We start from the raw sequence: 15,000 nt of genomic DNA, 5'->3' as shown, positions 1-15,000 counted from the left end.
TAATGGTTAAAGGTTATTAATTGTTGGCCATGATAAGCCTGGAGTATGTTGGGGAGAGAAACGGTCCACCCCTCAGGGTCGCTTGAGGGGTAAGGGCTAGACAACCAAAGCAGGGGAATACCGTGCCCATGGCTCCCTCAGGCCGTTCAGGACTGGCACAAAGTCAGCCTTTCATCCTTTCAGCACGGCTCTCACACCTTAGGAAGTGGATAGTAGAAGGGGTTGGTGAAGGGACAAAAAGGAAAAAGTAGTAGGGGGGGAAAAAAAAGACCATGCAAAATTTGTTGAGTCGAGGGCTGAGTCCCAAGGTTGGGGAGTTCCCCAGCATTGGGTCCCAGTCTCCGCCTCCTAAGCCCCCCCCCCCCCCCCCACCCCCACGACAACAACGGGCAAGGGATTGGGGGGGTACTCAATTCAAGTTTTGTAACGATTGAATTGGTGGCATACTTGGTATTATGGTGCATGTTGTCCTCTAGAGTACTCCATCATTTTTTCCGATGTTTGTGGTATCATGTAGAATGTATGAGTGCTTGGACATTAATGGTTATAAACTTACTTGTATCTCAGTATATTATTATAAACATATATGTAACATATGCATCGGCTAATAACTTTCTCCCCGAAGCCTGTCAAGTTGCCAGGCTGTCAATTTGGTAACCAGCAAACATTCAGAAATAATGGGTTTCTTCTTGTTGAACTTCTGAAATCTAATGCAATTGTACTTCATAATTAGTTATGAGTTGACTTTGATTCAGCTTACAAAAAGTTTTTTAATCATAAATATGGTAAAATATTAACTTTTTCTCCCCCAACCCCTTGTTGCCGTGGGGGGATTAGGAGGCGGAGACAGAGGCCCTCTGTAGGGGATCAGCCCTGCTTCGGACCTCAGACCTCGCCTCAACTAATTTTGCATGGTCTTCTTCTACCCCTTTCTTTCTCCTTCTCTTCTTCATCCCCTTCTGTCCACTTATCCTAATAATTAACTCATTTTACCCTTTTCGCCACAATACTTTATAATAATGCCTCACCCTATCGCTGTATTTTGAATACGCCGCTAATGATCTTAGATGTTAACGCGACAGAAAGTTTTCAATAAATAAGCGCATCACTGTCATTGGTCTTCCGGCCATGTATCCGTCATCTAACCCCGCCCCCTACGACAACAACAAGCAAGGGATTAGGAAGATAGTCACGAAAAAAATGGTTGGAGACCTATTTTCTCTTTCACCAGGGATGAATAGTTTCTCCCAAGATATCCACAAATCATTTTTTCTGGTACGTAAGTTTCTTCCAGTACTACACGAAGATTTATCTTTTGTGGAAAGCGACCACATTATATATTTGTTTACTGAAAATGTTCTGTCACGTCAACATCTAAGGTCATTAGCAGCGTATACAAAACATAGCGATAGGGTGGGGCTTAAAGACAAAGCCCCAGGTAAAGTTTCTTGGTTCTGTAAGGCAATGTTTGATGATTTCCACGATGGCTAATGGTCAAAACAAAGATATGTACCAGGCAGCAAAGGTTACACAGTATTAATAGGAAAGGGAAAGGAGAAGAAAAGACCATTCAGATTGGTTGAGGCGAGGGCTAAGATCCAAGGCATTGGGCCTCAGTTTCCGCCTCCTAAGCTCCCCACGGCAACAACGAGCAAGGGATTGGAGGGGGGGGGGTCCACATTAACTATACCCAGCATTGTATTGCTGGTTATTTATTTCAATGTTTAGCAGACTTTATTTCCCCTCCATGTGAAAACGTTTACTACGTTTCTTGGATTTTGAGGATTGATATTCATGACAGAGTCGCCACTGACGTCGTTTCCGAAGCCTCTGAATTCGGCTTTCTGATGATCAAACCTGCATTTCCTTTCGGGAAGTAGAGTTGTTAGACATCCTTAGCCCTGTCCACACGATCGAGTACTCGCTTAATGCCCGCTAGTGCCCGTGGTAGAACGAAATCCACCAGATTGGTCTACTTGGTAATTTGTTGCCGGGTATGGATGGACAACCCTGTGCCAAACAATCACTCCCGCAACTCTAAAGTCGCTTTGACATTTTACATTATGATTATCACGGATATTAACCTTCTTTCACTTACACAAAGTGGCTACCATTTTATACTGTAACCACATAATAATAATGGCCTTATCATAATCCGTGTATTATTAACAGATCCAACGGTTTTGGAGAGAAGAGAACAAGATATAGGAAGGTTGTGAATATATATATTTTTTTAATTCATTGAAAATGTTCTACCATGTTATCATCTAAGGTGAGCGGCATATACAAAACATTGCGATAAGGTGAGGCTCGAGGGCAAAGCCCCCAGTGTTTGTGGATTTCCAGAATGGGCAATGGTCAAATCAAACAAATATACCAGACATCAAAGGTTACACAGCATTATGGTATAGTATTGGGGGGGGAAAGGGAAAATACGAGTTAATGATTTGGACAGGTGGACAGAAGTGGATTAAGAAGAGAAAGACAAGGAAAGAGACCCAGTAAAATTATTTCAGGCGAGGGCTGAGGTCCAAAGCAGGGGTGATCCCCTACATTGTGCCTCAGTCTTCGCCTCCTAAACCCCTCCCTTCCCACGGCAACACCGAGCAAGGAATTGGGTGTGTTTCATGCTATTGCCCCCGACCAATATATTATAATCTATATGACCCCGTTTAGTGACCTATCTTTTCAGATTAGTTATTGCTAGTGATGGTGTAATGGTGCCAATAGCTACATTCATATATTGATTTTTTTTTTCTGACTCGTCAAATTCTAAGGTCATAAGCAGCGTATTCAAAACACAGCGATAATGTGAGGCTTGGGGGCAAGTAAAGTTACAGGCTGAAAAGTACTTGAATGTAGTATGGTAGTGAAAATGGTAAGGAGGGGAAGCTGATAGGGTATAGTATAAGGTAAAGGTTGTTAAAGGAGGATCGAATTAAGAGTTTCATTTATTGAAAAAAATTCTGCTGCATCACCATCTAAGGTAGTTCAGTAGGGAGCATTCTGTTAATTATTGTGGTGAAAACAAAAAACAGGTTTACGATAAGGATAAGTGGACAGAACAAGGGGGTGATGAAAAAGAAAAGGGAAAAAATACGTAATGGTTAATGGTTAAAACCTAAATAAATGTGCTAGACATCTAAAGGTCATATAGCACTATAGGAAGGTATAGTAAAGGGTAGTGAAGGGCAGTTATTGAGTTTGTGGTTAGTTGCTGTACGCCAGCTATCTAGATTAGTACTGAAAAGGTTAAAGCTGGGCAAAGGAGTTGATGAGTGAATGGGTATGTATGCATCTGAGGAATGAGAACAGGTTGTAAAAGCAGAAAGTGTGAGATAAAAGTCTCTTGAAAGTAGATAATGGATGGGTTATAAGACGAAAGGATATGACGAAGGTCAGATCTGTGAGAACGGAAACGTGGAAATCCCAATGTAGTGATAACGGTTATAGTACGTGTCGGAGAATTTGAAGGGAAGGAGCTAGGGGGTGAAATAAGGAATGAAAGGGGGGAGGTGGTGTCGTATCAGGAGGGGTATCGGAAGGTGGAGGATATGGCGAAGGGCATAAGGGATTCACGCGTGCCTCCAGGGGGGAGCGGAAGGGATAGAGGGGATGGAGGGAGGGTCAATGTAGGTGAGCTGGAGGGGAATGGGCTGTGTTGGAAGGGAGTAGGAAGGGGTGTAGAGGGAATAGGAGTACGAGGATAATGGATATCGGCAGTCACTTTGAGTGTGGAGAGAGCGGGAGTTGTGGAATTTGAGGGTGAATGAGGGGTTTCGGTGTCAGTTTGGGACTCGAGTAAATAGTTTTAAATATCTTTAAGAACTGCTGTAAAGGAGTTGGTTGGGGGAAATTTGTGAGAAAGGTTTTCTTATGATGGGGGGAAGAGGATACTGGTGTGTGAGTAGAGGCAAAGGTAGATGGAGGTATGTGGTAGGAGAAGGGGTGGAACGTTTAGTCTGTCTTCTGTGGGTAGTGCAGGGAGGGAGAGGGGAAGGTGTTGGAGCTGCAGTAGCGATTGCGGTGTCTGGATTCAGAATGGCAAAATAATTTGATTGGGGAAGGTAGGAGCTAGAAGTGGGGAAGTAAGATGCAGGAGGAATAGGTATAGGGGAGGGGCAGAGCGAACGGCATTACTGGAGTAGGGAGTAAGAAAACCCTCGCCGACGTGCTTCCTGTCTGGCTTCACGTCTGAATCTGAGAGTTGCCACCTCACTCAAATTTGTAGGTGGGGCAGCCCCTATAAAAAAAAAAAATAAAAAAAAAATATGGGGGCCGCCACAATTGGCACATGGATGTGACTATGCAGAGCAGTTTGATGAAGTATGGCCAGGTTGGGTACATAGAGGGCATCAGGCTGTGGAACGGTAGTGTTTGGTAGGATGTCCTAAACGCCAACAATTTGGCACTGACGGGGAGGAGGTTGATATGGTCGGACAAAGGGATTCTCCACTAATGTAAACATTAAAGGGAAGGTCATGTCTATGGAAAGTAATTTTAGTGGGGTTCTTACGATAACCTATGAGGGGAATGAAGTAGCACTGTATTGATATCGCATCATGGTCCGTGAGGCAGGCGAGTAAACCTCCACAATCTGACTAATTTTTGTTGTAGATAGGGCGGTTTGCTAGGGAGATAGAGAGAGTTCCAGTACAAGTATTGAGGGTTGACTGAGGTTTTGCAGATATGGGGTTACCAGAGACATCAGTTAAGAGTTGATAATGCTGCAGCTTGGTTTTCAGACATTACTGTGACGAGACGGGAATGATCGGGTCGGAGACTTTGCCTATCTGTTTTTGGAGACATTGCTGGAAGAGAAGTGTGTTGTCAGAGTAGGGAGCTGTGGGAGAGATCACGAAAGAACATGTGGAAGAGGGAGTAGTGTTGAGGAAGGTAGTATTATGGAGAAGTGGACAATAAGGCTGTATAGTAGTAATAAGGGAGGATGGGGTAGTTGAAGGTTGTGGGGTTAGAGGTGATGAAATTGAGTATGTTGGGAGAGTGGTAATGTCTCCTGGAGCTTGAGTGTTGACTTGGGTGGATAATGTATCAATAGGCATCGAGGAGAGGGTAGCAGCTGCAGTGTTCGGAACTGTGGTCAAAGGAGAGCCTGGGGTTGGGGAATCTGAGTAAGTGGGGCTACTAGATGAAGGGGGCAAGCCTCATTGCCCATAATAAGGGTACAACATTATTGGCCATGGTAAGCCTTGAGTATGTTGGGAAGAGAAAACAGTCCACCCCTCAGGGTAAGGGCTAGGCAGCTAAAGCAGGGGAATACTATGCCCATGGCTCCCTCAGGTCTGAACAAGGTCAGCCTTTCATCCTTTCAGCACGACTCTCGCATCTTAGGAAGTGAATAGTAGACGGGGTTGAGGAAGGGACGGAAACGAAAAAACAAAAAAAAACAGGTTTATTGTCCACTTCTCCATAATACTCCCCCCCCTCCCCCCAGACAACGGGCAAGGGATTGGGAGAAGAAAAAAAAAGGTATGCAAAATTACTCGAGGCTAAGGCTGTGGACCAATCTAAGGGCGATCCCCTACAATAGGCCTCAAATCCCTTTCTATGCACCGCCCACCAGCAAAAACGAGCAAGGGGTTTAGAGAATCAATAGCTATAGGACAAGAACAATTTATGAAAAGATTCCAGTTTATTGTTGCAAGATAATTATCCGTAAGTACTGTTAGATAAAATGGAACCCCTGGACTGAAGGAACACTTCAAATACATTTGTTTTTTCCTACACATTTTTTTCTGCAACTGTTCCAACAAATCCAAAACCTATCATTAATGTTCTATCTTTTAGTATCCAATGCCTTCTACTACAGAAGACCTTGTTTGTAACAATCAGTAGCTGCACATTTGTTATGGAAAGAAATTCAATAAAAGTTAACGGGGGGAAAAGTGATCATACACAATTTTCACCCTTACTATATGGAACAATCTATTGATGGTATAAAAAACTATAATGATGATGTATATTTTATTGTCAGCTGAAACCCAATAGAACCACAACAATTACTTCATTACATTTAAATTAAATCCATTACAAAAACTAAAATATAGCTACCCCTTTAGGATTTACAGTCATTAATAATGCAGATGGACCAATTTATCCCTATGGAATATTAAACCTTAATATCTTCCAATATTTCAAAGGACCATAAACTTGCATTCAAGTCAAATTTACCAGCCAGTCTTTCACCAATGATTTTGCAGACAGATTGGCTCATGATATTTAGTTACTGGAAGTTAGTCTGTGATAAATGCAGTTTAAATAAGTTTTCTTAGTGCATAAAATACTTGTACTAAACTTTATAGATCTTCCCCCCCACCCCCTCACTGTTTCTCTCCAACTTCCTATAACTTCTTGCTTTAAAAATCTAATATGGTAACCAAAATGTGTAGTTATCAATACTAATAAATATTCCCCCCCAAAAAAATATCAAATATTTCAAAAAAAAACAAACCATTGTAATGTTCAATTTCAGTTCAATTCCTCTAATGCAAAATGTGGTTAGCTTTAAAAGATCAGTTCCAATCCACTTTCAGCAAGATTCAGTACCATTTCACAAAATCTGGACAGACTTAATACTACAAACTGCATTTTAATATCGTGCTTTTTACTTTACAAAACATTACATTGAACTTATAATAAACTAATTGAAGACCAACTTGATTGTCATTATTGGAGATATAACTATCCCAAAGCATCCAAACCATTTATTATAAGATTCATTTGGTAAGTGTTCTAAGATTATGAAATATCAATGCTTTGGTTATCTGAAGAGTTCAAATTTTCCTCGGCAGATTTAATCATAAATGTACATTAGATCCCAAGACAAATTCCATCTAGAACTGTAAATTACACTAATTACATTTGAAGGGTTTAACAGCCTCCAAATGAACTTTCCATGGGATTCCCTTAACTTTAAAAGTCTAAATGTAACTACATTTTATTAGAATATTACAGCTTCTATATACAAAAATTAGTCTTACATGTGAAAATACAATCTCTAATACCTAGTCTAGGAATAAATTTCAGTTGAGGTTCATAAATAAAAGGCCAAAAATATACCTCCATGTGTATATTATTCTCCGTACAAAAAATAATACAAATGTAAGCACTTAATCAATTTTGGTTGACATGATACCATGTGCATACTCCAGAATTTAACTCAATTCTGATAAAGAAAAAAAATGACCTTTGAATATTCATCCTTCATTCAATGGAATAGGATTGAAACTCCCAGTAACAAGAACCTGGGTCTGGCAGTCACTTGAAAGTTCCACGACACTGAATATTCATCAGCAGGTACACATCCAAAACTGTTTTCACTTCTTTAACTAAAACACCACTTCCACTAACTTTCAGTCCCATCACAGAAGGCCCTGTATTCCACTAGGATACCCTCATCACAGAGACAAGGAGAGGGAAGGGAGAGACCTCGTCATATCCTAGGGAAGCTAATACCTTCAAGAACCGTTATCCAAAATGCGACACGAGTGCATTACCTTTTTTTGAATCTTAAATTCTCCAAAATCTGGCTTTCTAAGTATACCATCGTCGTGGGAGCCAGAAGCAGTAGAGGACTGACGAGTTGAGGACTTGACGAGGATCGGTGCTAGTACATGTCTCCGCTGTGCCAATTGGCGTTCTGGTTGTAGCCATAATCACGTTCAATACGGCTGGTGCCTCGCCTGCTGCCTCCCATGCTGGCTCTTCCCCCCGCTGTACCCTTGCCCGCCTGGTAAGAGCCAACAATGCCATAAATAATGAGTCTCGGTGAACGACTAAAAGTACAGGTTTGACCCCAGCATGTTAACTGACTGGATATGATGAAATGGATGACTCAAGATACCTAGTGCACAATCCGAGACTAACAATAAAAGACTAACTGGGTCAACATGCAGGGATCTAATCAATTTGTGTAATCTAGTAAATTAGGATCAAAATGGCTAATTACAAGACTTTATTCATTTTTGTGCATGCAAAAAAAGAAAAGAAAAAATCAAAAGAAAATGAAAAGAAAAAAAATCAAAAGCAGTTTATGTATGTATATATATATATATATATGTAGATAAAGACATGCATAATTTAACAACCATAAGCCTGACACTTACCATAATTGCCAGATCCATATCCATAACCATAGTTATAATCACCATAACCATAGTCGCCATAACCACCATAGCTGCCATAGCCATAGTCGCCATAACCACCTGTCAATGAGAAACTAATTACTAAACCAATTCCAGATTTTTTTTTTTTTTAAGCTTATCATCATCTTCAGTACTTACAAGTTGCATCAACACCTTTCAGTAGCAGAACTGGATAAAACTTTCATCAGAATAACATTTACATTTTGGAAGTGAAACATTCCAAACCAAAGCATGCACCTTAACTTGACTTACCATATCCTCCATAGCTGCCATAGCCTCCCTGATTGTATCCATAGCCACCTTGGTTCCAGCCCTGTCCCCAGCCTCTGCCACGACCCCTCATGCCTCCTCTTCCTCTCATGCCTCCACGCATGCCTCCTCTCATCATGGCATCAGGCTTTGGTGTGGCTTTCTTTACATCGACATCGTGACCGTTGATTGTTTGCTTAGGGGTCTTGAGAAGGTCTGTGACCACGGATTCTTGATCGAAGGTGATGAAACAGAATCCTTTGCGTTGACTCTTTTGTTTGTCAAACGGCATCTCAACTTCAATAATGTTACCAAACTGATTGAAGAAGTTTTTGATGTCATCATCAGACAGTTCTGGTTTAAGGCCACCAACAAAGATTTTGCCATGGCGAGCCTTTGCTTTCTTTGGATCAACTTTTTTGCCATTTATGACATGATCACCAGAATCAATAACCTGAAATTGAATTGGAGTATTTTAGTTTAAAAATATGTCAATATACCAATCTTACCATCTAAACTTGTTAACCCACTCAAGAGAAATTCATGGCATACCAAGCACAACACAGGCTTTGCACGCTTCTAAGGTAAAGAATTAGAAGCATGGGAAAGACCTTTACCCTGCTCCGTCTGCTTTTGGTGGCAGCTTGAATTGAAACAGGCTAAAAAGAAGCTTTAAGCCTATTCTAGAGGGCTGTTCTCCACAGAAAGGGACAACCATTTTGCAAGCTTGGCAAGCATGTTCATCTGTGCATGAAGTGAACCGTTACTAGCTCAAGTTTCAGTATGTCATGACTGGATATACAGTATGAGTGGGTTAAATAAGTAATCTGATGCTTTTCATACTATTGGCTTTGAAGTTTGAATGGTTACACCAATAAATATTCATTCTATTTTAATTGTTAATGGTTTAATAATTACTCTAATTCAATGTAAATTAACTGCTAAGAAAGTTTCTAGAAGGGGGGGTGGGAGTAACATCCCTCTGATCCAAGTGACGTGACAATCACATGAAAAAAATTTGAATTGAGACAGGTGATGGGAACGACTCGACAAGTGCAGAGAGCTCTTAGGAGGGTAATTTGATTCGGTAGGCATTTATGCTGCATTCAGAATCTCCAAGGCCTTTGTTATACACAATACAACCTGCTAGAAAGTAAACATTGCCTATTTTATGCATAGGTTCTGTAACTCTTTATGCATAGTTAACAGCAACTGTCACACACATGCTATTGTGACCTTGTACTGCTCGCCTGTCTGCAAGGGAAGGCAAGATGGACAAGAAGGGCAACTTGTCCTGGACGCCATTAGTAGTTCTGAACAGTCAAAACCTCTCATCCATCTTGTCCCGCTTGTTGGACGAGGAGTTCCCAATTCAGCCTTAGGTAGCTGCTCTTGCATTATTTCTATCAGTAATCTAGTGTGGAATGTATCATACATGGTCCATGACCAAAAAGTGTGCCTGCTCAATGAAGGACATTAGGTCTATGCTCATAATACTATTCCTGTGCATCATTACTGGTGGTGATGGGGGGAGGAGGACTATGCAGAGTAAAGATCTTGATACAGCATATCAAATATAGACTTTAGAAGATTGCAAAAAATTGTAATGAAGAAAAGACATTAAAAAGGGGAGGCCAAGGATTTTTGACTTCATGTGGAATGGACCAACAAATCACAATGTCACCACTCAAGTAAGCCAAATGCTCAGATTTTGGGCCATAAGCACTAGACACACATGCAGATAAAAAATATGGCTTGAATTACCTTATCAACAGCTTCTCCTACACTAAAGACGATAAATGCAAAGCCTCTGGAACGGCCAGTATTTGGGTCTGTTTTAACATTAATGCTTTCAATGTCTCCATATTTGCTGAAGTGTTCACGCAGCTCCTCTGAAAATAATACCTCATTAGAACTGTTTATAGTTGGATTTACTATGATTTACTATGGTTACTCTTTTCAAGCTTTCAGTAGTGGTAAAGTTGCATCAAATAATATCAGTAGCAGAACTGGATACAATTTTCATCATGATTTAATTCAAAATTATAAACAATTACAAATATTTGGCAGTCACTAAACCATCTAGATCAGCATTTCTCAAGATTCAACTGGGCTCCAAATAAATTACTTCACCGAGAGGACAGCAAAAAGGCCTGAGCCACATTCTGATGTAGTTATCAAAGACAGGATTAGAATTTCAAGCTATGTGAATAACTGAAGTGGTTTATAAAACAGGCTCTTCATGGAAAATTCATACATTATAATATATAAAGAGTAGTTACCATGAGCGACACTCCCTCCAGAGATGAAGTCCAAAAACCTGGGTATCATGTGAACCCAAAATCCAAACCTAACTTTTCCTACCTTCTATTTCCTAGACAGGGGGGTAAGCCCCCTGTAACTCCCTTCATTAGCACTTTGTGCTACAAGATTATGAATTCTGGCTGTGTGAGGGTGTTGAGGCTATTTCCATAATTTCCTGGTAAATATGAGGCCACTGCAGATTTACTTATTTGGTTCTTACTCTATTATGCTCTATAAAATAGTGTCCATTTTCCTATGTGTTGCTTGTGGTAATATTAACCATATTAACCCCTTGATGGGTGTGTGGGGGGGGGGGGGGGGGGGGGGGGGAGAAAAAAAAAAAACTGCTCTGGTGATCATTGGCAACTCGCTGACTGAGCGTGGGAGTTCGGTACATCAAGCCGAATCACCAGCTCATAGCGCTTTGGTGAGCCGCTGTGGCGAACAGCCACATGCCACAGATCGAGCGGTTTGTTTGACACCTCACAGCGTGACCCATCGGGAAGAGGTTAAGAATTTAAATCAGTAGTTTGATCCTAGCCTTATAATGTATGAGAAGGAACTGGGTATATTTTATGTAGCAATCTATTTGCTGTGTAAAACAGCAGAACTCCATTATAATGAAAACAATCCTGCAATCACAATATACTATCAGAACACTGAAAAACACTGATCTAGATATTTGTTTTTTCAGGACAAAACAGGTACTTACTTTCTGTGGTTTCCCAGCTCAGGCCACCAACAAAAAGTTTCCTGGAAATGAGATCGAATTAGTACAACCATGAATCCACTTGAGTGAGGAGGGAAGTGTTTATTAGCATGTACTTTACCTTAAGGTTGTTAACTGCTTCTAGTTTAGATGGCAGGAAATCAAATGTTTTAACCCTCTTCAGGCCGTCAAGCAAGTTGGCAAGAATACAATTGCCCTTTCTGCTCTATACATTAACTCTGAAAACAGTCTGGGCAACACAAACAAACAACAAAAAGTTAGGGGGGAAATTAAAATAAAACGTTCTAGTGCTAATGCCGCAAAGGATAACAGCTAGAACCACTCAGTTGACCTTTGCTTCAAGTTGATCGCAAATGGAAAGACAGGTAACCGTGAGTTAAATTAGACCATAAGGTAAACAGATAAATACCCTGGTGTCGATGCGGAGCGCTACAAGGGGGCAACATTCTTCCCGTAGTAGCGGCCACCTAGAGGAAAGAGGAGTCTCCATTAGTCCTTGTGGAGGGGCCACCCGAACCTTCCCTAGAGACGTTACGTTACCATTTGACAAGGAGAACTGCTGGAACAAGACCCAAGGTGGCCCTGTGATGACTGCTTCAGTTACGTTACAGCTTCATGATGACAGCAACTGGGCAGCTTTGAGGCAGAACATTCAAAGGCAGAGGAAGTGATCCACAAGATTTCTACCCACCCTTAGAAATTTAATTCCCCTTATTGGCAAGACAAAAAAATCAATCAATTCAAAAGCAAACAGTTCACTTAGCATCTACACAAAAAGCAGTGTGATCATTTCCCCTACAGAGCAAAGTTATTTACTTTACCAGTTTCCAAAACTTTAATTAGTGATGCATTATCTAATAACAAACAAAAGTAATTGTAGGCATATCCACAAATTATGGTTGCCTTCAAGATAATGTAAATCTTCAGATTTTCTCGTCCCATTTCCAATTTCATGGGTCTTTTCACCTCCAAAATGATCAACAAATTGGCTGCAGTATCTTACTGTAATGTAAACCCTTGAGGATGGAAGACTAAACTGCACACAAGGGGACAGCATTGTCAAATTCCATAAGAGTCCAAAAGTATAGGAATGATTGTGCTTCCACATTCAGACATGACTTAAAAGGGAACAAAATTTCCTTTATAACATAAGGTCCCAAACATTTACCAGTCCAAAGTAAATTTCTGGTAATTGGAATTTTCTCCCCATCTCTCTCAAAACCAAAGGAGGGGCCAACCGTCATGAAAAGGTTAAATAGTAAAGCGACAAACCATGTCATGAACAAACAGTTCACTATCTCATGACAATTGTCAAATACTAAAGTTTAAAATTAATTGAACAAAGCCATCTATTGAGACATGTTCTTTCATTAAGAAATCCTGAAGTACTATGGGCTCTCTCCTTACAGGACTAAACCAATCACTAACTACAATGCCACTTCTAATTTAATAAAATATTCATCTACTTCAAATAAATTTCAAATATATATAAAGAGGGAAAACGTGGAACTTTATGAACTGTATATCAAACATGTCTGAACAGACTGCTACTGGAACTGTCTGAACAAACACCAGGCAAAATTATAGGTCTACATTTACAAAATATGCAGAGATGCCATGTCCAGCTACAAGACCCGTTCTAAGAAATGGGGCAGGAAAACCATGAAGATCTACAAAATCTTTCAAGAACCATAATTGGTCATGACTGTTTTAAGTGTACATTGAGGCACTTACACCTAGCAAGTGAGAATGATTCTAGCACAGGAGTGGGGGAATAACTACGCAGTACTAACGGCCGCTAGCCACTGCAGAGAGAGAGGGGCAAGATAGATAAAAAAGCATTTGGTCGCCTTGATGTTTGGGTGCTTTGCCCCACGAGGGATGCTCAGCCAAGAATGGGCCCATGCAAGTTAATGCCCCAAGTATACAAACTTTACATTTAATAGATTCAATACTTGCAACGAGTCATGGAAAGGAACGACATGTAAATTTTCCATTTACATGGGAGAGATGAGAGCCCCTCCCATGGCGCTACCAAATTATCAAGTACCTGAAGCTAGGCTAGCATGTGAAGATGCAAAAAATAAGTATACAAAGTCTACTCTTCCAACAGAACACAGCTAAAAATATAAAAGGCAAATCGTCAACTTACGTCGCTCTCAAGGATTCGTAAAGAAACAGTACAGATGTGAGTAAAAACCAGACCGAGTACGTGATCCATGAGCGCAGTTAGGAGTCATGCTAGCCTCATGGGGAAAAATATAAAAACTTACGCAAATTCTTTCAACAACGTGGAGCAAGTCCCTCTCGAGAAAAACAAGAAATACTAAGAATTCACGCAGTCGTACCAAAGACAAGGCTAAAAACTTAAAATGAGTGCACAGAAGGGGGTCTTCAGACAAGCAGAGTTAGTCTCCAACATAGACAAAGGCGCAAGGGAGCAGATGAACCAGAGCCGGCGTGGCCCCCTTTATCGGATCAACGCGGACGTTTTGCTTAAGGTAGAGATTAATAACGTTTCAGAAACGTATCACGCCTTCATTACTGTACCTGAAAAACTCCTGGCATTCAAAAACCGGATCTAACTCTCACGACCTAGTCCGCCTAAGCATAGAGCGCTGAAAGGGTCAACAGAAGGGGAGGGCAAGTTTTTCCTTTCCAAAAGTCTTTTCCTTTGAGATTTAGGCCCCGCGAGCGAGGGCGCCCTACCTGTCGTCGTCGCGGCCGGGGGCGTCCGCGGCGCCGCTGTCCTGTACCTCGCCGGCCTGGCCCTCCCCGCCGCCCTCCTGGCTCTCCGCCGCCCCAGACCCGTTCTCCTGGAAGTCGCCTCCGCTGTAGTCCTCAGTGAAGTCCTGCTGTTCCATCTCCTGGTCGGCCATTTTGCGTGTAGTGTCTTTTCTGCAGGGAGAGGGAGGACGAAGAAGCTTTCCTCTCGATAGCGGAGCGGCGCGTGGCGGCAGACACAAGCGCAGGAGGGAAGGAGACTCGCCTCTCCACTGCCAGCCAATCAGCGCCCTCCTTTCCCTTCCTTCGCCTCGTGCTCAGCCAATCAACGCGCTTTTACGGCTCCCTCGCATCCTGTCGCCCAATCAGCTATCAGATTCAGCCCGTGAGTGAGCCTACATTAATGTGCGCATGCGCAGTGCCCGACGCGGCGCACTCTTTGACGCGGCGCCGGCCAGCGATCCGGAGGCGGTTTTATTGATTATTTGGCTTGGCGTAAACAGGCGAAGGATGCGAAAATTACAGATGCACATGCGAAGAAAAGGGAGTTAGTTGTATATAACGACAGTTTTTTTTAGAGCCATCTCATTCTATGGAACTAGATATTCAGTAACTTGGAATAGTTTTCTCACTGCATAAGTAGCCAAATCTGGAGAAATTAGATATAGGAAAGTAAATAAATCTGGCGTTGCTGAACACGATTCATCCCTGCGTCGGTTCGCAGATATCGCATACAGCTAACATGAGAAAAGATTATTTTCTGTTGGTACCGTCTTTCCAGTACCCTTGTAAAACCAGCCTTGGGTATATGTTTATGGCTAAGAGAAG

At 41.6% G+C, this 15,000-nt stretch overlaps 1 protein-coding gene across 2 annotated transcripts; it reads right to left on the bottom strand.

The window, feature by feature from the left end:
- Positions 1 to 7,075: 7,075 nt before the first annotated feature.
- On the bottom strand, positions 7,076 to 14,441 carry LOC125028547 (RNA-binding protein squid-like). 2 transcript variants are annotated; one of them, XM_047617927.1, is made up of 6 exons: positions 14,158 to 14,441; positions 11,431 to 11,471; positions 10,179 to 10,306; positions 8,418 to 8,868; positions 8,127 to 8,225; positions 7,076 to 7,761 (listed from the first exon to the last, which is right to left on the bottom strand). In XM_047617927.1, exons 1-6 carry the CDS (start codon positions 14,325 to 14,327, stop codon positions 7,628 to 7,630), a joined length of 1,023 nt encoding a protein of 340 aa, XP_047473883.1. In that variant the 5' UTR covers positions 14,328 to 14,441; the 3' UTR covers positions 7,076 to 7,627. The 2 variants fall into 2 exon arrangements, with proteins under 2 accessions (XP_047473883.1, XP_047473884.1); XM_047617928.1 differs by having other exon boundaries at positions 7,076 to 7,750.
- Between the last annotated feature and the right edge of the window lie 559 nt (positions 14,442 to 15,000).

This window comes from Penaeus chinensis, chromosome 9, assembly GCF_019202785.1.
Source record: "Penaeus chinensis breed Huanghai No. 1 chromosome 9, ASM1920278v2, whole genome shotgun sequence".
Classification (NCBI taxonomy): domain Eukaryota; kingdom Metazoa; phylum Arthropoda; class Malacostraca; order Decapoda; family Penaeidae; genus Penaeus; species Penaeus chinensis.
This window is presented reverse-complemented; position numbering and strand designations above follow the sequence as displayed.

Bases quoted from the DNA above. Each gene is read 5' to 3' on its own strand.
- LOC125028547 (XM_047617927.1), bottom strand. From the start codon at position 14,327: ATGGCCGACCAGGAGATGGAACAGCAGGACTTCACTGAGGACTACAGC. The intron at 11,472-14,157 runs GTAGGGCGCCCT...TCTCATTTCCAG, and splicing joins CCCGGCCGCGACGACGACAG to GAAACTTTTTGTTGGTGGCC. The intron at 10,307-11,430 runs GTAAGTACCTGT...TATTATTTTCAG, and splicing joins GAGCTGGGAAACCACAGAAA to AGGAGCTGCGTGAACACTTC.